The sequence below is a fragment of the Dermacentor andersoni genome, chromosome 2, assembly GCF_023375885.2.
Source record: "Dermacentor andersoni chromosome 2, qqDerAnde1_hic_scaffold, whole genome shotgun sequence".
Taxonomy (NCBI): Eukaryota; Metazoa; Arthropoda; class Arachnida; order Ixodida; family Ixodidae; genus Dermacentor; species Dermacentor andersoni.
Genome location: NC_092815.1, coordinates 101,141,729 through 101,166,096, shown reverse-complemented (window position 1 = coordinate 101,166,096; position 24,368 = coordinate 101,141,729). Strand labels below are relative to the sequence as shown.

Sequence of the window (24,368 nt, the reverse complement as noted above, 5' to 3'; positions counted from 1 at the left end):
CCAAACTTCTGATGAAGTGAGATAAAGCGTAGCGAGTCTGCAACACCATTTACTTTCCGTGAAGGGGGCGAATTGTTAGAAATGACTAACCGTGTAGACTGAAGCGGGTCAGGTGCCTGCATGCCAGGCGATGGTGTAATGTCCGTTGCACCCACAAGTCTGCGGGAGACCGCGACAAAAACTGCCTCCTGCGGCAAAATAAGGAAAGAAAAATACTGATGTCGGGCTTGTTATCGTAGTGGAATACTTTCTGTGGCATAGAAGGGGAAAGCTGCGAAGCGCATGCGTGACGATGCTCCCGAAAGAAATTTGCGTTTCTTTGAGCTGGACAACAACAAGCATCTCATTTACATCAACACGCATATTAATATAAGACATAAGACTCCAGGCTTGGAGTGCAGCCTGACACCGGCTAAAACGCCGAGAACCAGTGGGCCTATACTAATCAAATTAGGAAGGTCCACCAACCTTCAACAAAGACACTCCCTCACCAGAACAGGAATTGGCCTCCCTGGTGCAGTATTCGGCGACTACATCCCTCAGGATTCCTACAATTTACATATGGCCCTCAGTGCCCAGCAGCTGCGGAGCACATGACCAACGTGGCCGTCAGACCTGCAACGCAGCAGAGGGTGCTAATAATCTCTGGACGCGGACAGGCCGCCAATGGAAACTGACCCTTGCAACCTTTAACACCCGAACTCTTTCGAATGAGGCTAACTTAGCAGGACTGTTTGAGGAACTATCGGGCATTGTTTGGGATATCATTGTCCTTAGTGAGGTTAGAAGAACGGGTGAGACTTATACAGTGCTGACTAACGGCCACGTTCTCTGCTATAGAGGACTCCCAGATAGGAAGTTGTACGGGGGAGGTTTCTAATACATAAGGACATAGCGGGCAACATTGACGAACTCTACATCATTAATGAGAGGATAGCAGTAGTCGTAATAAACTTAATAAGAGGTATAGATTAAAGGTGGTACAAGCCTACGCTCCGACATCCAGTCACGATGATGATGAAGTAGATCAGTTTTATGAAGGTGTTGAGTTAGCGATGAGAAAAGGGAAAACTCAGTATACTGTAGTAATGGGCGACTTCAATGCAAAAGTGGGGAAAAAGCAGGCTGGTGAACAAACAATTGGAAACTACGGCATCGGTTCTGGGAAACGCTACAGGAGAGGTGTTGGTAGAATTCGCAGGAAGGAATAAGCTGCGAATAATGAGCACCTTCTTCAGAAAGCGTAGCAACAAAAAGTGGACCTGGAAAAGCCTTAATGGTGAAACAAGGAATGAAATCGATTTCATACTTTCTGCTGATCACAGCACAGTGCACGATGTAGAAGTGTAAAGTCCAGGATCCCTTGGTTGACTGAAGTCAACTGTTGCCCTTATTCTATTGAAAATGATCTTGGTGAATATTTTATACAATACTGGAAGTATGCTAATGGGCCTACAATTTTTAAATCTTTTGATGTCTCTCTTTTTGTAGATTAGTATAATGTTGGCATTCTTCCAGTTCTCCGGGACCCTTGAAGGTAAAGTGCAGTGATCATAGGTTAGTGAGATCTAGGAGACACGTGAATTTGAAGAGAGAAAAAGCAAAAATGGTCAAGGAGAAACAGGTCAACCTAAAGGCAGTAAGTGTAAAAGTGGACCAATTCAGACTGGTACTTGCAAACAAATATGCAGCCTTAGAAAAGCGAGATGTAGATGACATAGAGGTAATCAATGAAACCGTAACTAGGCTGGCTTCAAAAGCAGCACTTGGAGTTGGAGGCAACACACCAAGAGAACCAGTACGTAAGCTCTTTCAAGGAATGAAAAGCCTAATAAAGAAACGACAAAGAATGAAACAATCCAACTCAAGAGATCAGATAAAATTCGCGGAAATGTGAAAACTGATCAACAAGGAGAAAATAAAGGATATTCGAAACTATAACGTGAGAAAGACTGAAGAAGCCGTAAAAAATGGACGCAGCCTGAAATAAGTGAGAAAGAAGCTTGGCATAGGACAAACCAGTAAAAGATAAGCAGGGTAATATCATCAGCAATCTCGCAGATATAGTAAAAGCAGCGGAAGAATGCTATACTGACCTGTACGGTACCCAGATGAGTCAGGATACCTCAATTAGAAACAGTAATGAACAGGATACAGGAACTCCTCCTATACCTAGCGATGATGTCAGAAGGGCCTTAGAAGACATGAAACAAGGAAAGGCAGCAGGAGAAGATGGAATAACAGTCGAGTTAATCAAAAATGGACGAAACATAACGCTTGAAAAGCATGCGGCCGTTTACACGAAACGTCTCACGACTTCAAGGGTCCCGGAGAACTGGAAGAATGCCAACATTACATTAATACATAATTAATAGGGAGAGATTAAAGGATTGAAAAATTATAGGCCCATTAGCTTACTTCCAGTATTGTATAAAACATTCACCAAGATAATTTCCAATAGAATAAGGACAACACTGGACTTTAGTCAACCAAGGGAACAGGTTGGCTTCAGGAAGGGTTACTGTACATTGAATCCCATCCATGCAATCAATCAGGTATTCGAGAAATCTGCAGATTACAATCGGCATTTCTACATGGCTTTTATAGATTACGAAAAGGCATTTGACTCAGTAGAGATACCAGCAGTCATAAAGGCATTACGTAATCAAGGAGTATAGGAGGCTTACGTAAATATCTTGGAAAATATCTACAAAGATTCCACAGCTACCCTAATTCTCCACAAGAAAAGTAGGAAGATACCTTTCAAGAAAGGGGTCAGACAAGGAGACACAATATATCTAATGCTGTGCACTGCGTGCTTGGAAGAAGTATTCAAGCTATTAAATTGGGAGACGGCTTAGGAGTAAGGATCAACGGCGAATATCTCAGCAATCTTCGGTTTGCAGATGAAATTGTCCTCTTCGGCAACATTGGGGACGAGTTACAACAAAGGAGGGAGGACCTTAGCAGAGAGAGTGTAAGAGTGGGGTTGAAGATTATTATGCAGAAAACAAAGATAATGATCAATATCCTGGCACGGGAACAAGAGTTCAGGATCGCCAGTCAGCCTCTAGATTCTGCGAAGGAATACGTTTAACTAGGTCAATTACTCACAGGAGACCCTGATCATGAGAAGTAAATTTACAGAAGAATAAAATTGGGTTGGAGCGCATACGGCAGACATTCTCAGATCCTTACTCGAAGCATACCATTATCACTAAAAAGAAAGGTGTACAATCAGTGCATTCTACCAGTGCTAACATATGGGGCAGAAACTTGGAGACTGACAAAGAAGCTCGAAAACAAGTTAAGGAGCGCTCAAAAAGCAATGGAACGAAGAATGATAGGCTTAACGTTAAGAAACAGGAAGACAGTCGTGTGGATCAGAGAGCAAACGGGCATAGCCGATGTTCTAATTGACATCAAGAGAAAGAAATGGAGCTGGGGCAGGTCATGTAATGCGTAGGTTAGATAACCAATGGACCATAAGAGTTACAGAATTGTTGCCAAGAGAAGGGAAACGCAGTCGAGGACGGCAGAAGACTAGGTGGGGTGATGAAATTAAGAAATTCGCAGGCGCAAGTTGGAATCGTTTGTCGCAGGACATGGGTAATTTAAGATCAGAGGGAGAGGCCTTCGTCCTGCAGTGGGCATAAAATAGATTGATGGTGATGATGATGACACCTGCCTGGTTAAATGTGGCTTTTATTTCTTAGGTTTACTCTTACACGTTATATTACGTGCGAAAACGTCGGAAGTAGTAAGCTACACTGATTAAATATCTTTTCCGAGAGACCGAAACAGAAAGCACTGTCAAACACTGCCAGATTACTTGGTGCAGTAATACATGTGCAGACGCTTCCCCGCTGTAGTATGGTGACTAGAATGCACAAATGTAGCTTTTGCGTCATTGCCATGGAAAGTTGCCAGCGAGTGTAGACGTCGTTAGCAGTAATTCGAGGTCGTTTGGCGCAAGTGCAGTGTAATTTTTCTGATATTTTTCTGCAAAATGTAAAAGAAGATAATGTTAATATATGGCCAAGCAAATTAAAGAGATCGCAACTTTTTGGTAATGAAGGCAGTCTTGCATTTCGTTTGAGGGCAATATACATTTACAAATGATTTTAGTAGACATTGGTGTTGACTTGTACCGAAGGCTGCGATCGTGTGCATGTATGTGGTGCCTCTCTATTTCTTTTTCTTCATGCCTTCCCGTCCCCCGTTTTCCAGCCTAGGATAGCGAACCAATCTTTCCCCTGTGGTTGACTTCGCCGTGTTTCTCCTTTCTTTTGTTTCTCTTTCTACTTGAGTGATATAGTCTCTGATTGAGGATTGCGCACGAAGCAAGATCGCAGATGTCCCAACAAAATGGCGGGTCTCTCACGCTATTTCTTATATTTAACATTTTGTAGTAGCGTGAACTTCAGTGACCGGCCTTACTGTGTGTGACCTGTACTGTGTGTTCTACTTTCTTCTTTTAGATTTGTCCTGTTTCTCTTTCTTTCCTCTTTCCTTCCCTCCTTCCTATCTTCCATTTCTGTGTTTGTGTCACCCTCTTCTTGAAGGGTAGGCAGGTGTTGTGCCCCTTACGGTGGCAGTTGCCAGCCTCGCTTGCCCTTTCCTCTCTACATATGTTTTCAAAATAACTAAATAAATACATTAATAATAGTAATAATAATAATAATAATAATAATAATAATAATAATAATAATAATAATAATAATAATAATAATAATAATAATAATAATGGTTAGAATAAACGGTTGCAAGTAGAGGTGGGCGAATATTCAGAGTTACGAATGCGAATCGAACACGACAAACAATATATTCGTATTCGTACTTAAAAAAAGAACTATTCGGTAGTTTCTAATATTGGAAACGAGCCATATGTTTTGTAACAACTGACTGTCAAAGCCTTGCTGCTATTTTGTGCCGGGTTAAGAAAATACCGCAAATTATCAGCAGGGAAACAACGAACAAAGTTTTCGAAGCAATATAGATACAAAATGAATACTGCAAGCTTTGTTGTCGGCTTCCCAGTAAAAGCATGCCTGAGAAAAGTGTTTTCTGCTTTTAGTCTGTCACTTAGTTTTTTTTTCGATGTCTACTCATGATACAGTTTTTTTTTACGTTACAATATGTGATGTTTTTCTTCAAGACGCCCGTTTACGTGTATACATACGACATAGAACTCATTCAGAAACTTTTTATTTCTTTTCATTCTTTCGTTACAACTTCTGATAGTTATTTAGCTTTTTAAAAAACAGTCCTTAAATACCTTGAATGCATATTCTTGCAGCTTTTGAAATGACAATTTGTGATATTTGAAAGGCGAACAGCGCAAAAAAAGAAAAAAAAGAAGAGCACGGACGGAGACGAGGCGACAAAGGCGTCTGGTACATAAAACTGACTTTTTGTTTTTTATAGTTACCTTTCTATTTAAACTAGTCAATTAGTCAAACTAGTCAATACAGACATGGTACCTAATAATAATTAAGTAAACGTTCCTGTTGTAATCATAAGCTTCTGATTTTGACTATACGATATTCGATCGCATTTCGAAGGAGTTGATGTTCGCTCGACTCTAGTCGCAAGCCATAGGTGAACTGACAAGCAGCAGGAGCTATGTCGGGTTGAGCGGTTGAATAAACGAGCAGGCGATGTCCGGACAAAGAGGACGCTTCGCGCGCATGCGCGGGGTGTTAGTTTCGTAGAGGCGCTCCGTGACGTGGCGCCGACCACCGTGACCGCCGACACTCCCGCGAGATTATTAAAACTAAGAGCTGTACAAGGATCATTCAGTCACCGAGGGCAAGAACTGCAGAAAATACTTCAAACCTAACCGCTTCAACGAATAGACACCTGGCTGAGTTACACATGTATCACGAATGAAGCAGCGCAAAAGGCGAAACACAGAAGGGAAAGGAAACATCTGGACCAGGCGTTGAACTCAAGCTTTCATTCGACGCGAACCAGTTGTGTTTGTGTGCGCGCGTCTGCACACACGTGCCCACACGCAGGCGAGCGGACAACAAGTGGCTGGTTAACGTACTTGCGGCCGCTCCGAGCTAAGAACACCTGCTTCCATAAGTTCACGTGTTCATCATTCTTTTTGAGTAAACAGCATTGCGGTTTCCATTAAACTTTGGCGTGCACGTGCCAACGTGACACCGAGCAGGCAAGTGCCGGTATCCAGCGTTTTGGTATGATAAGAATACAAGCTCTCGCGCTCTCACGTTAACACAGCGGGCACTTTGGCCCAAAGACAATTTGCCTCGAGAAAGCGAAAGCCTCAAAGCTCGCTGGGTGTGAATGTGCCGCCACCCCGAGTCTGCGGGTTTTTGCGCCGGCTGCCATCTTGCCGAACGGCCTCTGTTTGTTATACTCCACAGTGTCGACGCACTAAGCGAGCGTCGAAATGCGGCCGAGTCATTAGTTTCAATTTCTCTCAATAAATGGGGCCCCAAGTCGTCACAACCCTTTCGCCTTGACGCAGACCGCGCAACAGCGTTCGCAGCCGCTGTCGACACTCCGGGTCCTTCAAGAGGCACCGTCGGCCAGCAACAACCGAAGACGACGGAGACTCGAGCGTAATCGCAGAGCATCGGGTATGTCATCGGATATCTTCCTTCCTTTTGGTGAATGTTTTGACGTTGAAGGTTCAGAGGAGTCACCTTACAGAGGAGCCCTTCGCGGCTCCAGCACATCTGTGGCCGGACTTCGCCGGCTGCCCGGACGCCTTCCCCGTTTGTCTCCTCCCCCCCTCCCCCCACACACACAGCCACTCCTGACGCCGTAAGGCGCAGCCTCACTGTGAAGCAGGGACCGCCGCTTATACTGACCTCCGGAATCAGTTTGCTATAGATCGCTTTCACTACGAGAAACGCGCGCAAACGTACCGCCGTCAATGCACCGCTGTTGTCGTTGGAAGCCTGGAAGTACGCATGCGTTACATAGAATGCGCGCTTTTATTTTTTTGCAGAACGCACTGAAGGTACATACGACACTACGCTAGTCACCAGTTGCGTCGGCAGCTATTGTATGCAGATGGTAAAGAGTCGCAAACATCATAATACGGTCTGCCCATTGTGCCGTTGATATCAGGCGATTCTTGAGTTCCTGTGTGTTCACCAGCGACGCATGCAATCTGCACCCTGAGCACGTATCAAGACATTAGAAGATCAAAGCGAGTCAAGTGCAAGTCAAGCCCTCGCTAGGTGAGTTGAATGTGAATTTTGGTTTTTACTCTGCCAGGGCCATATTTTAGTCGGACATCTAGGGAACAAAAAGTGATGTGTCTAAGCGCTCGGGCAGAGGGTATCGACGCAGCGTGTAGTGCGGTGAGCAGTACTTTATGTGCGTATACGAATTGACAATAGAACAATAGCATGGGGAAAGTTATGAGGTATCACCTGAAAATTCAAGAATAAGCAGTCCGTGTGCGTGTGGTGTAGTTGATAATGATTAAACCACCTTCTGAGCGGCTGCATGTTTTAGACTTGTGTATTTGTTTGCCAAGGTATTAACTTTTTGTTTGTGAGCATGTTTAACTGGGCGTGTGTGTTTGTTTATAATTAGCCTTGGTGTACCATTATTTTACTGTGAATTTGCGAGCAAACATTCCTATTAAAGTATAAAAAAGGGGATTAACATTTGCGAACAGCCGACGCACAGGATAGCGGTCCAGAATGCTGTGAGAGTCACCTAAAGAATAGGAAATAGAAGGTAAACGAAGTTACGATACTAATATATCCGCATAAGTACAATGAAAGCGTTTGACAATGTTTGCAGTGTTTCATAAATTCCAGGTGCTTAAAGAACAACAACATTGCTTTTAAAGAAACTCGGGCTGACGTCGGCTGGGACCAATGTTCAAAGATTTTGATTTCCGTGAGGTGAAGGTTGTCAAATTTGTCAAGCGTGGTGCAGAGCGCTGCCTTTTGTGAATTGAAATTATGATAGATAGATAGATAGATAGATAGATAGATAGATAGATAGATAGATAGATAGATAGATAGATAGATAGATAGATAGATAGATAGATAGAGAGATAGATAGATAGATAGATAGATAGATAGATAGATAGATAGATAGATAGATAGATAGATAGATAGAACAGAGAGAGGTGGGACAGGCAGGGAGATTAACGGGAAGAGAAGGTTCTGGTTTGCTGTCCTACACTAGGGGAATGATAAGCAGGAAAGAAAAATGGAAAGATTAGCGGAGAAGGCAAGTACACGCGCGAAAAATGAATAGAAGCGATGGGGGATTCCCAAATGATTAAAGTTTCTAATAGGCCACACGAACGTAGAAACTTCAATAGCGCTTTGATCGGCTTCTGTCATGACGACCGTAGCTCCGAAAACGGCCGGTGGTCGAGGCCGGCCAACGCCGTCGCGAGCGAGTGCCTGTGTGCACTGTACAGAGGAAAATGCAAATGCAGCGTCCCACAGTTCCCTCGCTGCCGCAGTCGTTGCAAGCAACACTGCCATCAATTCCCATGCAGAAACAAAAGTATGTTGTAAAAGCAATGCCAAGCCACAGTATACGTGATAGTCCAGATGGAGGACGGAGTCGAAGAGAGGGGTCAGGGCGATGCAGACGTGTGTGCTGGAACTTTTGTGTGCGTCATAAAGAATATGTAGCATCATTCGCAAGTATGCAAATTTTCTCTGACGCACTTGTTCGTGTCCATGCACGCCCTCTTCATAAGCTGAGGACAAGGAAGTTCATAGAAAAGATGCACAATTATCTCTTTTCATCTACAAACTACACATTTGGGACATTTGTCCATTCTGGAAAAAAAAATAAAATATGGGGTTTTACGTGCCAATAGCACGATCTGATTATGAGACGCGTCGTGGTTGGGAACTCCGGAAATTTGGACCATTTGGAGTTCTTTGCCGTGCACCTAAATCTAAGTGCACGGGTGTTTTCGCATTTCGCCCCCACCGAAATGCGGCCGCCATGGCCGGGATTCAATCCCACGGCCCCGTGCTTAGCAGCCCAATTGTCCAGTTTGATTAGAAAGGAGTAGGGACTCACGAAGGTTACTCCAAGTCGTAGAAGACATGTGTGAGTTACGTCATGCTGTGGTAAGCCGAGTGGGAGGTGGAGCTTTATTTAGGATCCAGATGACGAAGGCTTTAATTGGTGATTCCTCTGAATTCTATTGGGCCAATGTAAGCTAGCGTGCGAACACGCGGAGCATTCCCACTGCATTTCCGCTTGTCATCATGACAACAACACAGTCCACACTGTCATGGACAGGACGAGTGCCTGCGTCTGTTCGCAATTTAAAGATGATATGGTGTCATTTCTCAACTGCCCGACGACAATATTCTCGTGTGCCCGCGGCAAGTTGTTCGTGGGATCTACGGCACCATGCAGAGTCTTGGAGAGCCGCCTTAGGACCCACAGTGACCGCTTGCGTGTTCGCGCCTATATAGATCGGTCACATGCTCTAGCTCTGCAACTACAGTGTTCGTCCCAGCTAAGTCGAATGACATCGAATTCAAAATATTTCACTTGACATCAACGACGACCGCCGGCCGGGCTTGCAGCCTTGCGGGGGGTATTTCAATCCATCAGTCAGGAAACACTCAAGCAGTGCATGCTCTGTCTTCAGCTATTCTGTTCAAGCGAAATGTGACTGCGATAGATTATAGGGGCACGGAAGCTTCTTTTTCTGATAAATGGGGTTACTCGAGCGCATCGCAATGCATTGCATAGCATCGCAATGGACATTGTCCGTGCAACTACATTTCCCTCTGTCATGTTTATCCTTTATAAAGTAAATCTGCCTATTCAATGACGCGCATAGCGTTCCGCTGCTGCAATGCCGGACTCCGCGAAGCATGAGCCGTGCGATGTGACTTCTCGCATCTTGCCTTGTAGCTGTCGCTGAAAGCGTTCCAGTGCGCGAAACGCCAAGCTGCATTCCTCCGCGGCGGAATGTGCAAAGTGGCGTGTCTTATCAGATCTGCTTCAATGAGTGCAGTGCAACTGGGGTGTCTTAGCTAACGTTAGCCAAGCTCTTAAATATACAATACGGAATATACGAGGACGCAACCAATGGCATTCTGTCAGTAAGTGACGCACCGCACTGAAAGAGGATTTTTTTTTTCCTTACAATTGAGCTATCAGTAATTAGATGAGATGATAAGTAATAATTGTGTTTCAGTACATCCAATTCATTATTTTCAGTGGGCCATATCACGCGTAACTTCATTCTGACAAGCCATTCATTCATTAAGGCAGCATTTCATTTTGACACTCCGTAGGATTGCGTACTAACGCATTGCTTATAGTGATGGCGAGAGACGTGCCCATAATCGCAAAACGGCGTCCGCAGTACGGCGTCCTCGAAAATAATTAGATAACGTCGCTGATAACGTACCCTATGCGACCTTCTTATTCCCCATGAACTTCCAGCTCAAATGGCAAAAATGCAACGCAATTCAGTTTTTCTTTCTTTCTGTTTCTTGTTAGCGGCACGAGCATCGAGTGACACTCTTGTTTCTTGCGCAGCACTTCCGGTTTACCTCCTGAGACGACCGGGGAGGAAATCCAAAATAAATCAGAAAAAGAAACACAAAATATAGTACAGCACAAAATTCATGGGTTTCATTATAGATATTATATCAGAGCATAAGTTTAATTACAAGCTGAGTTACTGAAGTGTCTGGAATAATTATAAATAATTAGAAATCACTGAGATGAATGGGGATGGAATATAAAATAAATCAGAAAAGCAAAAATATAGTACAGTATAGAAGTCATGGGCTTCATTATATATATGATATCAGAGCATAAGTTTAGTTAGAAGTTGAATTATTGAGGTGTCTGAAATAATTAAAATTAATTTGAAATCACTGATTACCCGCACACCAAAGGACAGAATCGTAGACTTTAGAGACCGCCACGTGAGCACGACTTTGGCGAAATTCCTGGAAACCCGGAAGTAGAACGCGGAAGTCACAATGACGTCACTTTAATTAATGAAAAACAGCTGCCTCCGCATTAGGTTAAAGGTAACCTAAAGAACACCAACGCCGAGGCGCGAGTTCCACTAAGAGACACCGAAGTCAGATATTAGGGTTACCTACCATTTTTTAAAAAAATTTTAGGGCTTTGAAAAGTTTGCGGTCCGCTGTACGTAGAACGAAAGGGCGCTACACCAGTTTGACTCCCTGAGAAAGTACTCCACGTTGTTGGTGCCAAAGTACCATGCTTCTTCCGAGTTACAGATCCTATCTGCCCTGCTGACATCCGGCGGCTTGCATACGAGCGTTTAAGCAACAGCAGCCACCTACCACGCCGGGAGCCATGGAATTTGAGCGAGTGCTGAAGGAGATCGGCGGCTTCGGAATGTTCAACAAGACCATCATCGCCGCCGCAGTAGTGCTTGGTACGTGGCACGCGGCAATATGCTACCTGGGTCACGTGCTCGTTCTTGTTGCGCCGCCTAGCCAGTGGTGTTTCGGCAAGGGAGTGATCGTGAGTGGCGAAGCGTTGGACATGACGTCGCTGCCCAGAGGTCGCTGCCAATTCGTAGACGAAATGTCGGACGCCGCCGGGAGCGGCGACTACGCTAACTTCACGGCCCATCACTACACCGGCGCCACGTGTCCGACGGGATGGAGGTACGACAACGCAGAGTTCTTCACGTCCATCACGATGGAGGTGAGCCCGTCGTCAGTCTTATTCTGCACTCATTCGTAATTTTAGCGCACAAATCCATTGCCTATAGTGTTTCGAAGATGCAGCTACTCAAGTATTGAGCCTGATCAGGTAGTACGTTTTCGAGCAGGCTTGCTGACAAGACGTTTCGATATCCTCATCCTCCATTCGGCTGTAATGAAAGGTAACCTTAGCTCTACCGTCACAAAAGTGCTAGTCATGGGAAGTAACAAGTTAGGAGGTAGCATTACGTGATAAAACTGAAGCGAAAGAACGTAAGCCCAGCCCACGATCATGTTGCAGTAGGTTTCAGTGTCTTCCGGCACCGCGCTCAGTGCGCGCTCTTCCCCAGCAGGTGCGGCTGCAGCGTGTGGTGGCCGCACCAGCACGTTGTAACGACGAAAAATAAACGTGTAGACCCCTTTATATCGTGCTCCCGTACGTGGGTGCCGCCGTGTGCGATCACGTGTTGACGCATCCATTGCTTGCCTCAGCCGGTCTCCGCTGCCTTAGCTTAAAACGGCGGCGCACAATGCCGGTTCGGTGCCTGCAAGCCGCTGGTTGGGCGTTTATCATCGACAATGACTGCCTCAGCGGCCCGAAACCGGACGAAACTTCAGAAGACATATGAATGTCGCATACGTATCATTCCGAGCTCATCGCGCCTTCTCCATATAAAAAAAATAATTGCAAAATTGTCCCGCTACAGCAAAAACCTTGGTTTGAGTTAGGCGTCGGTTCGACGTTTTATTCCGGGGCAGTGGCGCAAAGAAACAAGGAGACTATCTGGTAGGACAGTAACTACGGAAAACGCAAACGAGGGCACATTTCTTTTCGATGCTTGTCCATTGTGAACACAAAACACGGCGAGCTGATCAGTCTTTGGTACAAAGATCTGCGTGAGAATGTGACAGTTTTCAATACACTAATCGGCAATATATAAGCAACCGTCACCAGGCGTGTGCGCGTACAGGATATTTAGCATATCTTCAAAGATGTGTACTTCAGCGTCTTCGAACAGCACAATGACTTAGGAAAGGCGCAGTAGCGCTGGGGCTTCGGATTCACTTCGACCACTTGGAGTACTCTAACGGGCGCCTAAATCTAAGTACACGAGCGTTATTGTATTACACCCCATCGAAAAGTCGAAAAGTGCCCCCCCACCCCACCGCGGCGGATTTTGAGGCAACAAATGGTTATGCGAGGCACAAGCGCCGTCTGTTTCTAGTGAGCGAACCAACCGGTGCAAAAAAAGGGCTTATACCTCACAAACAATGATCCATGTAGAGCTAGCATATCGGAAGAAAATGCGCGCACAATGGGTGGCAAAATTAAAAATAAATCTGAGGCCTTACGTGACAAATTATTCCACGGTCTGAATATGAGGCGTGCCGTAATGGGGGACTCTGGGTCAACCTTGACCATGTGGGGTTCTTTAACGTATCTGGGATTCTTTAACGTATACATTTAAATCTAAGAACACGAGCGTTCTTGGTCATCCCCACTAGAATGCGGCCATCGCGGTGGGCATCGAACCCGCGTCCTCGGGCTCAGCACAGCGCAATGCCACAGCCACTAGTCTACCGCGTTGTGCGCGCTGTTGACCGAGCCTCTGAAGGAGAACGCATGGATTAAACTTTCCTGGACCGAAACAGACTAGGCTAAGTGTGCCGACTGCTGGCGATCGACTCAGAGCTCACGTGCTGGGTCGAATTTCGAAGACACGCGATAGAGGAAAAGCGAAGTGGATGGCTTCAAGTTGACTTGACAAGGTTAGCTTCATGATGCCATTGCTCCCTCCTAGTTTTTCCTTCTTCCCTGTTATTTGAACTCACGTCATTACTTACGGCAAATCAGTTCTGCAAAAATCTGCAATGTGGATCAAGTTAGATAAATTGGAAACGCAGCCATACAACAGATAGTAACACGAAATTAAGGAAGGAGCCCCTCAAATCGCCGAATAACTCGGTCCCTCTCTGCAGTACGCTAGCCTCCTGGTTAGCTGAGGAAGCAGAGTGGCCACCACGTAAAGGCGTCTGTCCCGGGTTCGATCTCCTTAGCAGGTGAATTTAAGTTAAACTGCGAAACACCTGTGGGTTTTCTTTGCGGTATTACGCTTCTCCGTGGTGGATGACAATTTTTTCTTTCATTTCTTTTTTCTTAATAGAAGTGACTGCACCGCGTCAGTGAATTGCTTTATTGCTGTAAACAGATCTGCTTCTCCTCATGTCGTCCCTCTCCACTCGAAAACTTATTGTACTGTGTGAACAACCCGTTACAGTCATTTATTGTACGTCTTACGAATGGTACCGCTTCTTTAAATATAAATGAATCAGTGAGTTTCTGCGCACCCAACCAGTTGCATACGCACCTCTGAACCCTAGCATAGGACTCCGGCTGTCAAAAAAAAAAAAAGAAAGGTAATGCTTTTTTGCTTGAACGCATCTGACCCAAGCAGTCATAAATAAGAGCCAACAATTGATGCAGCCTTTAGTCTATGGTTATATACCGTAGAACAGCATTGCTAACATTCAAGAGGTTTGTCGGCTTACGCATGCACAAGGTACATGCGGAAGGGCCTAATCACAATGCTAAAGGGTAATGGAAACATCAAACTCTACAGAAATAATGCTGATGGCGTCGGGTCTAAAGCTCGTCCTTTCCCTCGGCCGGGCTCGAACAGCTGACATCCTTATTATTACTAGTGGCGGCGCTTCTTTTCTTCCTCTTTTTGTCTACCTCTACCCCTTCCCCAGTGCACGGTAGCAAACTGGATATCTATCGTTCAGTTAACCTGCTTGTCTTTCCCATATCATTTATATGTATATATATATATATATATATATATATATATATATATATATATATATATATATATATATATATATGTTTTTTCTACGAGCTACAGCGCAAGATACCAACCACCCAAGGTAATACCTGGTAATACTGAGCTAAGAACGCTGCTAAAACAGACATGTTAAGTTCCGTTTCCGGCTTCTGAAGTGATAATCCTATAGCCGCGTGCCCATACATTTGCTCTTGTGTGCACATGCCTTTGGAATGTACTTAATGACCATAATAAGCAAAAAAATACTCATTGATAAATAAAAAACCAACCTTGATAATAACCTAAGGCCGGATTCACAAAGCCTTTGTAAGGTCTTTTTCTCATTGGCTGGTCGCCTACACTAATGATATATATATATATATATATATATATCCAACAATACGATAGGCTGGCATTTGCTCTTACGGACATTTCCACAGTTAAAACACTTTCTTTTTTTTTAGTACGCAGGCCCTGATGTTCTAATCAGCAATTATGACGTGGCTAGTCTTCAGCTTTTATTGTTTTGTACCACAGAACGAGTGGATATGTGGTGACAACTGGAAGATGTACGCCACGCACACTGCCTATTGGATAGGATCAATGGCCGGATGCCTTATCTCCGGTTTTCTCGCAGACAGGTAGGCATATAATCGTTTTTTCCGCACCCGTATATTTCTGTGTTGGTGTTGCGACCTGAGCAATTCTCGCCTGATTTTAGCGCATGCTTTTATTCGCATTCCCAGCTTTTATATTGCTTTAAGAAATAAGGCCGCGCTTCAACCTTTTCTATAGACCCACCGAGACGATCTCTCTTGATTTTTTACTACATTGCAACGCAGTGGCCGTGTTAGTAATGATTCTTTTCATCCATTCTATTCATTTCTTATCACCCGTCGCAGTGAGTGGCCGATTTGGCGATAAGTGAAGGCTTGACGTCGTGCCAGCGAATTACAAACGGCAGGACGAAGGGAATATGTAACGAGTCGTTGCACATTAAAGCACCAGGAGCCACGTTTTGCGTCGATCGAATTTTTTTTGTTGCTTTTCATTTACTTGTTATTCACAATACCGAGTAGCCGGGCGATGACGGTGGCGTCACGTCATCAGTGCCAGAGCCAATGACGAAGATCGGCAAGATTTGTAACGATCCATCTTATTTTCCTCCTCTATTTTCACCTTTCATCATTCGCTCGGATGCGGATTGAACTCCGCCGCACTGTGGTAGCCGCTTGTATCGGCCACTCGGCGAAACGGGTGAAACGAAAAAAAAAAATGAAAATGAGATCGAACGGAACAAATTACAAGCACCGGATCACTTCTGCCATATCAGTTCAAATGAAATTCTAGTAGTGACCCTTCGCGCTAAAGTAGACAACGCTCATTGACGGGCCGATGACAAAGTAAAAACTGCGGCGTTCCGATGTCGAGCGCAATATGGCGGCTGACAATATGGAGCGCCCGAATGCGGTGGCGTGATTCCGACATGAAGCGGATGCAAAAACGTCAGCGTATTGAAACTTCGGTGGAAGTAAAATAACCCAAGCTTGCTGGTGCAAGTCACTTTGCTGGCGTATGCCACGTTTGCCTTGGGCAAGTTAGTGCTTAGTGAATCGTTGGGTACGCAGTTTTACTGCTGAGCAAGAGATGCATTGACACGACACCGAGTTAGTTTCGCTTACGTCTCGACGCGCACACGTTAATATTTTTCGGACCCTGACGCCAGCCAACTCAATTCCTAAGAACGCGTATGAAACAGTTTATATACGAGAGCTTCAGTGGCTTATGAAGGTGTGGGTATTTGAGGATTAATGACAGTGCGCGTAAAGTTAGCGACCACGGACGCTCCATGACACGCAGTTTTTGAAAAGACCCACGAATTTTAGATTGTCCCGAGCCCCGTCCAACGCGCAAAATGTTACTGCTCAAATATGCCGCGTCAAGTTTTGCCTAGCACTTGCCACCCTAGATGGCGCCACAAATCTGTCAGCCATAGTCAGCCAAGCTCGCACGGAAGTCGCCTGACACTTGCGCTCTACGATGGATATATGCTTGCGCCCTACGCAACCGCGTCTCACGTAGATCTGCTTCGTAGATCGCGGGGCGACTAGCGCTGATGTAAAGGCAGTTTCTGTAGGACAGTGTGTATATTTTGGCTCATATGGTCCAAACGTATATTCAGTGAAAGAGTTAGTACTGCTGCGTACAGGATCGCGACGACCCATTCCTATTCATCTGTAAATTTCCTCCTCATGATGAGGATCGCCTGTGACTATTTGTCCCAGCTAACGTGCTCCTCAACAGATTCAAGAAGGTTACTGCCATTCAAGAATTCTCGTTCTCTTACCATGCCGCCGGAAATTTGAGTCTTGTGCACAATGATGTGGAAACTTACCCTCAACTTTGTCGGCGAAGGCTCTCAATCAATTTTTGCAAGTCATATCCATCGTTGCTGAACAGGACAATGTCATTTTCAAACCGCAGGTTGCCGAGATATCCCATGTTTACTTTCCCTGCTAATCTTTCCAAGCCTTCCCGATTGAATACTTCTAAAGCCTGTTTCCCATGGTGTAAATTAGCTTGCGTTTTTGTTCTTGCGAATTCGCAGTTGCGGCAAATGGGCCGTCGGATGCTTCGTGCGTGCGATTTTTCCATGTTCGGAGTGCTGAAGTTCTCTGCGAAAACGCACATGCGGCAAGGACAAGGGACGATTCACAATTTTTGTTTTGATAAAGTAACACACACACACACACACACACACACACACACACACACACACACACACACACACACACACACACACACACACACACACACACACACACACACACACACACACACACACACACACACACACACACACACACACACACACACACACACACACACACACACACACACACACACACACACACACACACACACACACACACACACACACACACACACACACACACTTTCATAATGAACAATTTCTAAGCTGTTTTACTTTGTGTTCAGCGAAGCAAACTGGCGCCAAGAATAGTCAATCTTCCGGTAGGTACTCGCAATTGCGAAAGTCACAGCTGCCGCGCTCGGTGCATGCGGAACGGCTAAGCAAAGTTCGCATTTGCGAAAATCGTACCTGGGAGAAACGCAGTGCAATACCGCGCCATGTGAAACAGGCTTAAGCTTGCAGTGAATAGCATTGGGCAGATTGTGTCTCCTTGCCTTGCCCCTTTCTTGGACGGTATCTTTCCGCTTTTCCTGCGAAGAATTAATGTAGCTGTGGAGTCTTGTAAAATAAAGGATCCGAGACTGATGAACTGTTTACTGTTTACCTCCGATGCTCGTCTTCTTCCTTTCTCTCTTCCTCTTCTTTTGAGCGGGACATTACATCCTCCGCGTCTTTTATTGCCGTCCTTCCGCGGATGGTTAGGCACTAGGTTACCTACTTCAGTCTTGCCTGCTGGTCCTTCAAAGTACACCGACTTCCGTATACCTTATTGCTTCACCGTTTTGAGGACACCATAAGACCCTGTGAAAGCATTTTTCGAACCATCAAGACCTTTTCGTACTAGCACCATGTCTCCAGGTTGTATGCTGGGCATGTGAGTTGCATGGCGCGAGTCGTAGTATTTCTTCATTGTACGTTTATACCTATGGTACAATCCTCTGACGTCTTCCAGCTTTCTGAAATATGGATCTTCCCTACTATGCCAAGTTCGTAATCTGCTGGTAACCATGTCGTCTTCTCAAAGGCAGCAAACTGAGGTCTACAGCCAAGCCCAGCTGTGTGAGATTGATTGTGGTGCCTAACCGCTGCCTCAAGAGCACATTTCCATCCTCCATTAAATTTTGCGTATACAGAAATGAAGGTCTCCAAGTCACGTATGGGGCGTTCCGCCAGGGCATTTCCTTCCGGGTGGTACGGTGCTGAAAATCTCAAAGTGGTACAGTTTTCTGCTGCGCACCGACGGACCCTCTCGCTGCGAAATACAGGTTCATTATCAGAGACAATCACCTTGGTGTGTCTAAATGCCCCTCTTTCCATCATTGCAAGCACGCTCTTTGCATCTTCTCTTCCGGGTTTGGCTGCCGCCATACGTGTGCACTGGTCGACAGCCACTATAAAAGACCGAGTCTGACGCATACCCTCCCCCTTCTTTTTGATTTCACCAAAATTAAGATGAACGACTTCGAAGGGGACATCTGAATACACAGGAATGACCACCTGGCTTCCTTTTGGACGGAACTTGGCTTTGATAGTCTGACATTGATGACAGGTCTTGACGTAATCCTCTACATTGGCTTTCATGTTATTCCACGTAAAACGTTTCTGAATCTTCCAGTAGGTACGCCAAAAGCCATCATGCCCTCCTGAATGTGGACTGTCGTGATAGAGCCGCAATATTTTAGATATGCAGCTTTGAGGGACAACAAACTTTCCGTCGATTAATTTTATCTCTTGAGTGTCTTCCCATACACTTGCGACGTGTGCACCTTGATATTTGTTTATTGGCGGTATGTGCAATCTTGATAACGCGTCTGCGTCAGGTAGCTTTTAACCAGGTCTGTGGCTAACATCAAAAGTGAACTGCTGAAATTCGTTAATCCATCTTGCCGGTATTCCCTTTGGTTGTCTAAGGCTCAGAAGGTATGTCAAAGCCTGATTGTCCGTGAAAAGCTTGAACTGACGGCCCTCCAAATAACTCCTGAAGTATCGTAACGCCAGCACTACTGCTAAGGCTTCCTTTTCTGCGGTCGTGTAATTCCGCTTTTGAAGAAGTGTAGGTGTAATGGCCAATGACCTTTAACTGGTGGCTTCGGTCTTGGTTTGAATCTCTTTGGTGTAACACTGCTCCTGTGCCATAATTGGACGCGTCATTGCAGAGCTCGAAGATATTGCGCGCACCAGTTCTTCATATGCATCGTCGCACCCGTCGCTCTACGGAAATGGAACTTCCTTTTGAGTGAGCCTTGTAAGACACCCAGATATCGCCGCAATGTCTTTGATAAACTCCCTAAAATGTCCTGCCAGCCCTAAGAACACACGCAGTGAGTGAACATCGTAGGGCTTATGCAGCTCCTCGATTCGTTGGACGGACTATTCCTTTGTCGTCTTCGTAAAACTGTCAAGGACTCTGCCAAGAAACATCACCTTTCTCTGAAAGAATTCACTATTCTTCGTGTTTATCTTAAAGTGTGATTTGCTCAATGCTTCTAGTACATTATATACGTGGGAACAGTGCTCTTCCTCGGTACGAGAGTGAATGATGATGCCATCAACATAAACGTTGCAGATATCTCCTATGAAAATTTTAAGTACACAGTTCATCGTGCGTTGAAACCAAGCGCCCGAGTTATTCCAACCGAATGGCAGACGGTTTTATTCATATAAATCAAATGGTGTTATAAATGCCGTGTACTTCTTTGATTTTTCCTGGAGGGGTACCTGCCAGTAACCTTCGTACAAATTGATTCGTGAGAACCATTGGCATCCTCCAGTATCATTAATGATGTCGTCAATCCAAGGCATTGGGAATGGATACAGCTCTCTTTGGGTGTTGACTTGCCGATAATCAGTACACAGTCGCAGTGAACCATCTTCTTTAGGGACTATAGTTATGGAAGACGCAAAAGGTTATGTTGAGGGCCTTATTATTCCAGCGTTCAGCATTTGTTGCACCTCTTGTTTCAGCCATGTTTTCTTTTCATGAGAAATTTTGTAGGCTCCCTTTCGTACAATAGTCGTGCCACAAAGTTCGAAAGGCACTTCAGGCACAGAAGCTGCAGGTGGATATGTATCAAGGCATATAAGTTCGGGAAAAATTGTCCATATATCATTAGCGTATTTGGCAGTCCTCATCTGTGACGGTGTCTGGACATTTGAAACCAGTGCGTCTACAGTCAGTTGATCTCTCCAAGAAATGCTCATTCTTAGCTTCTTCATGTCGGGTCTTGACTGTATCAACAAGAATTCGACATCACACATAACCAGCGCTTCTACTGCGAAGTCCTCCCCAGCCAAATGTATATTGACTTTCGTCCAGGTATGTAGTGTTCGAGATAATCCATCATAGCTCTTCACGGTTGCCACTTTACCTTGTCGCATGCAATCTGCTTTCACCACGGTTTAATTAATCACTCACTGAAGCTCCTGTGTCGACTAGAGCCCTTACTTCTTTTCCGTTAATAAGCAGTGGAGTTTGCAACGCGTTTGATCGAATCGAGTAGACAGGCTCGTTCTGGTTACACGGGTTGGGCTGTGCAGCCATGTTTATTCGTTTTTTGCTTCCTTGACGTCTCTGCTGCTAAGAGAATGGTCAGAAGCTGCGCTTCTGGTGGATGCCGTCATCGCTGTCGTTGTATTATCCGGATGAACTCTGGGAGAATGCGTCCAATTATGCTATGCAGCGGGTCCGGGGGCTTCAAGACACACGTCCTTAAGGCATCCCAGTAGGTCTTCAGTTGTCTTAGGTGATATTATTTGCATTTGCCTTTGGCATTTCTTTGTCATACTGTGAATTACTAACGGCACAATGGACGACTCAGGTAAAGTAGGATCTGCTAATAGTAATAGCCGTCTCTTTTCGTAGAAATAGCCAATTAGTGAACATGAGCGTCGTTTGACAAATATAGCTTTCTCCCATCGGTCGACCGCGTTTGGGCAAAAGCCGAGATAAACTTCGCTCTCCAGTAGTCCCAAGCGTCAACCTGATGGTCTGTTATGCGGAGCTCGTACCATTTCTTGGCATTGTATACAAGGAACAACCTCATATTTTGCACTTTTTCCTGTGACGTCACCCAGCAGTATTTTTCGCAAGCGTATTCAAAGAACTTTACCCAAGTGGTCGCTGACGCGGACGTCCCATCGAACATGTCCAGTTTCCCTAATTCAGCTTTGGGACCAGTGTTAGCGCGTAGAGTTTCTGTTAGCACAATAAGCAATTGCCCATGTTGCTCAATTTGTGATGCCTGCACCTTGAACATCTGCTCCACAAGCACAGCAATGTCCTGGCTATTGTCATTTCAAAAAGGCTTGCTACTTTATAACTGTCTGAAGTGCTTTTCATAGTAAGACATTTTGATATTGACCTTCCACATACCTCCGCTGATGAGATCCGCTTCGGTGACTTTGGCCTTACTTGCGGCGAACTGGAGCAGACTCGGTGACGTCGCGACTTGTTCTTCATCTTCGGCTTGGCATGACGTGACGTACGATTGTTCCGATGTAGTAGTACCAACTCGTACTTATAGTCAAATCCTGTCGGGCTGCGCCAAATGTAAAATAAAGGACCCGAGACTGATAAGCTGTTGTTGTTGTCCTGAGTGCCTGTGGCACATAGCCACAGTGGGGGATTGACCATGAATCGGGTGGTTAAATTAGGTCTATAAAAACAAGGGAGCTAACAAGTTGAACGTTGTAGCTTAAAAAGCAAAATATCTGTTTGTGGGCAAAAAAGAAACAATTAGAAGAAAACCGTGTAGAAAAAAAACCTAATAATAGAGAATAAACAAAAGAAAGCTATGGAGGGGAGGGAGGACGATCATTCTAACATGGTAATTGATTGGTTTAAATTAGGTAATTGTTGACGTTCTGTCTTCTTCTTCTCTCTATTCACTTCATCTTCTTCTTTTGACCGGGACGTTTGCAGACATCGTACCTGGGAAAAACGCAGTGCAATATCGCACCATGTGAAACAGGCTTAAGCCTGCAGTGAATAGCATTGGACAATTTGTGTCTCTTTGCTTAGCCCCTTTCTTGGTTGGTATCTTCGCGCTTTTCCTGCGAAGAACTAATGTAGCTGTGGAGTCTTCATAAATATTTGCTAAGATATTGATGTGTGCTTCCTGTGCTCTTTGACTACGCAATACTTCACTGATGGTTGGTAGGTGGTGGTTTTGAATCATATTCTGGGCTAGTTCGCCGTGCGGCTAATTATGCGCTCCACGCAGAGGCGCGAAGTATAGCTGCACGTATCACGGTTTCTTTACTGAATCAAACGGCTTTTTGTAATCTATGAGAGCCATACAGAGAAGTTCATTTTATTTCGCAGATTTCTCAATTACCTGATAGATGACATGGATGTGATCCATAGTTGAATATTCCTCCGTGACGCCAGCTTGTTCTCTAAGCTGACTGAATTCACGTTGTGCTGGTTATATTTGAAATTAGCTCGATGAATATTTTCTGCAACACTGAAGGCATACAAAGCTTACAATTATAAACAAATTCATAATAAATAATATAAAGTTGTGTACATAACTAATTTTGTAGCGCGGAAACAATCAACGAGACACATACACAAGCGCTATGTAACTTGCTATATTTGAACAGTGGCACTCTGCTTTTCAGCTACTTCTCGAGTGCAAAATAAACTATATATATATATGCACGTGTGTAAATATGTAAATTACTTATTTGCGTATTGTCATGTAAGAGCAACCGTGACAACTCGTGTGGCCTGAACTTGAGACCAAGTTGATACTCGCAGGATGGGAAGGAAGAAGACCATCCTGATACTTCTTGCCCTAGGCGGGAGCGGCAACGCATTCAGCGCCCTGTTTTCCAGCTTCGTGGGCTTCACAGCTCTACGTTTCATTACTGGTCTCGGAGCCGGCACCGTTTGCAGCGCGACATTCGTCATAGGTATTCTACTCCATTGCTAATAGCTGGTTTGACAGTGCACAGTCTCACGGCCTGACCCTCTGGCCTGATTTATAGTTAACTTGCGTGAGCGCGCCTTATTCCCGATAATGTGAATGATGCCGATCGTCAGACAGCAAGGGGACCAGTACAACCAGTAGAACGGCACGTGCCCTTCACGACGGTACATTTGAGAGCGGCCATAGAAAGTAAAATTATCTGCGTAAAACAAGTGGCGACGACATCTCTTGTCCGGAATTCACTGTGTCGCTTTCACGATAGACTGGCATCGCGACGCCTTCTCTACGGCTAGCGCGGCGCGCAGTATACAAGCATTTAACGCACCGCGCGCACTCTCGCAGCGATCGAGTTCACGGTGTCCCACCGAAGGTCCCTGATTACCCTGATCTTCGCCATGAGTTGGTCGTGCCTCTCCGCCGCGCTCCCCTGGTACGGTTATCTGGTGCAGAGCTGGAGGATCCTGCTTCTGTCCACCACGGTCATCGACTTCATGCTCGCGGCACTCGTCTGGTGAGTGCGTGTGCAGGGACGAAAAAGTGTTTTCCTCAATTATCCGGACACAAATGGGCCTTAAAGAACATGGTAATGGGACGCAATGGTTTATGTAAGTGAAGAAAAAGAAAAACTACGCCCCCCTTGCGGTACTTCTGAACAACTTGTATTGCAGGAGCCGGTGGACACTATGCAATTACTCATATGCAACGGTACGGAAGTATAATGTACTTGCTAGGCAAAGAACCACAAGCGTGCAAGAACATAATTCACGAGGCGAGGTACATAGATTATCCACTTTTTTTAGTGCCTCGTATGTGCTGATGAAAACTCTGGTTTCGAGAATCGCCACTAATTTTGTTGTTATTAACAAGAACGTGCGCCCTAGTCGACAAGCCTACTTCTCTTGTAAATGTGGTATGTCAAGATGCTTGTAAGATGGTAAAAAGTTTCTGCCGCACCTGTTTTGTTGACGAAACCGTCCGTACAAGCGTGAATTATAGTCCTGGGGCGGAGCTAAGAAAGCTTTTCGTTCGTAATTTATCTTTGCCGCTGGCTGGCCGCATTCGCTAATGATGTGTCGAGCATCAGGATTAGCTGGAATTTGATCTTACGAACAGTTCTACCTTAAATGGGTCTTGTATATACTGGCAATGATACTTTGGTATGGTTGATGTAATGTCATTTGTTTTGCTAATTATATAAAAACGTCTCTTT

At 45.1% G+C, this 24,368-nt stretch overlaps 1 protein-coding gene across 2 annotated transcripts in view; it reads left to right on the top strand.

The window, feature by feature from the left end:
* Positions 1 to 24,368, top strand: part of LOC126541529 (solute carrier family 22 member 7-like) — a 59,660-nt gene that overhangs the window by 8,456 nt on the left and 26,836 nt on the right. For both annotated transcript variants that reach the window (XM_050188327.3, XM_050188328.3), the window contains exons 2-7: positions 6,497 to 6,608; positions 6,983 to 7,217; positions 11,250 to 11,685; positions 15,047 to 15,150; positions 22,987 to 23,141; positions 23,501 to 23,669. In XM_050188327.3, the coding sequence (XP_050044284.2) occupies positions 11,329 to 11,685; positions 15,047 to 15,150; positions 22,987 to 23,141; positions 23,501 to 23,669 (785 nt within the window). In that variant the 5' untranslated portion in view covers positions 6,497 to 6,608; positions 6,983 to 7,217; positions 11,250 to 11,328. The remainder of the gene's footprint in view (positions 1 to 6,496; positions 6,609 to 6,982; positions 7,218 to 11,249; positions 11,686 to 15,046; positions 15,151 to 22,986; positions 23,142 to 23,500; positions 23,670 to 24,368) is intronic.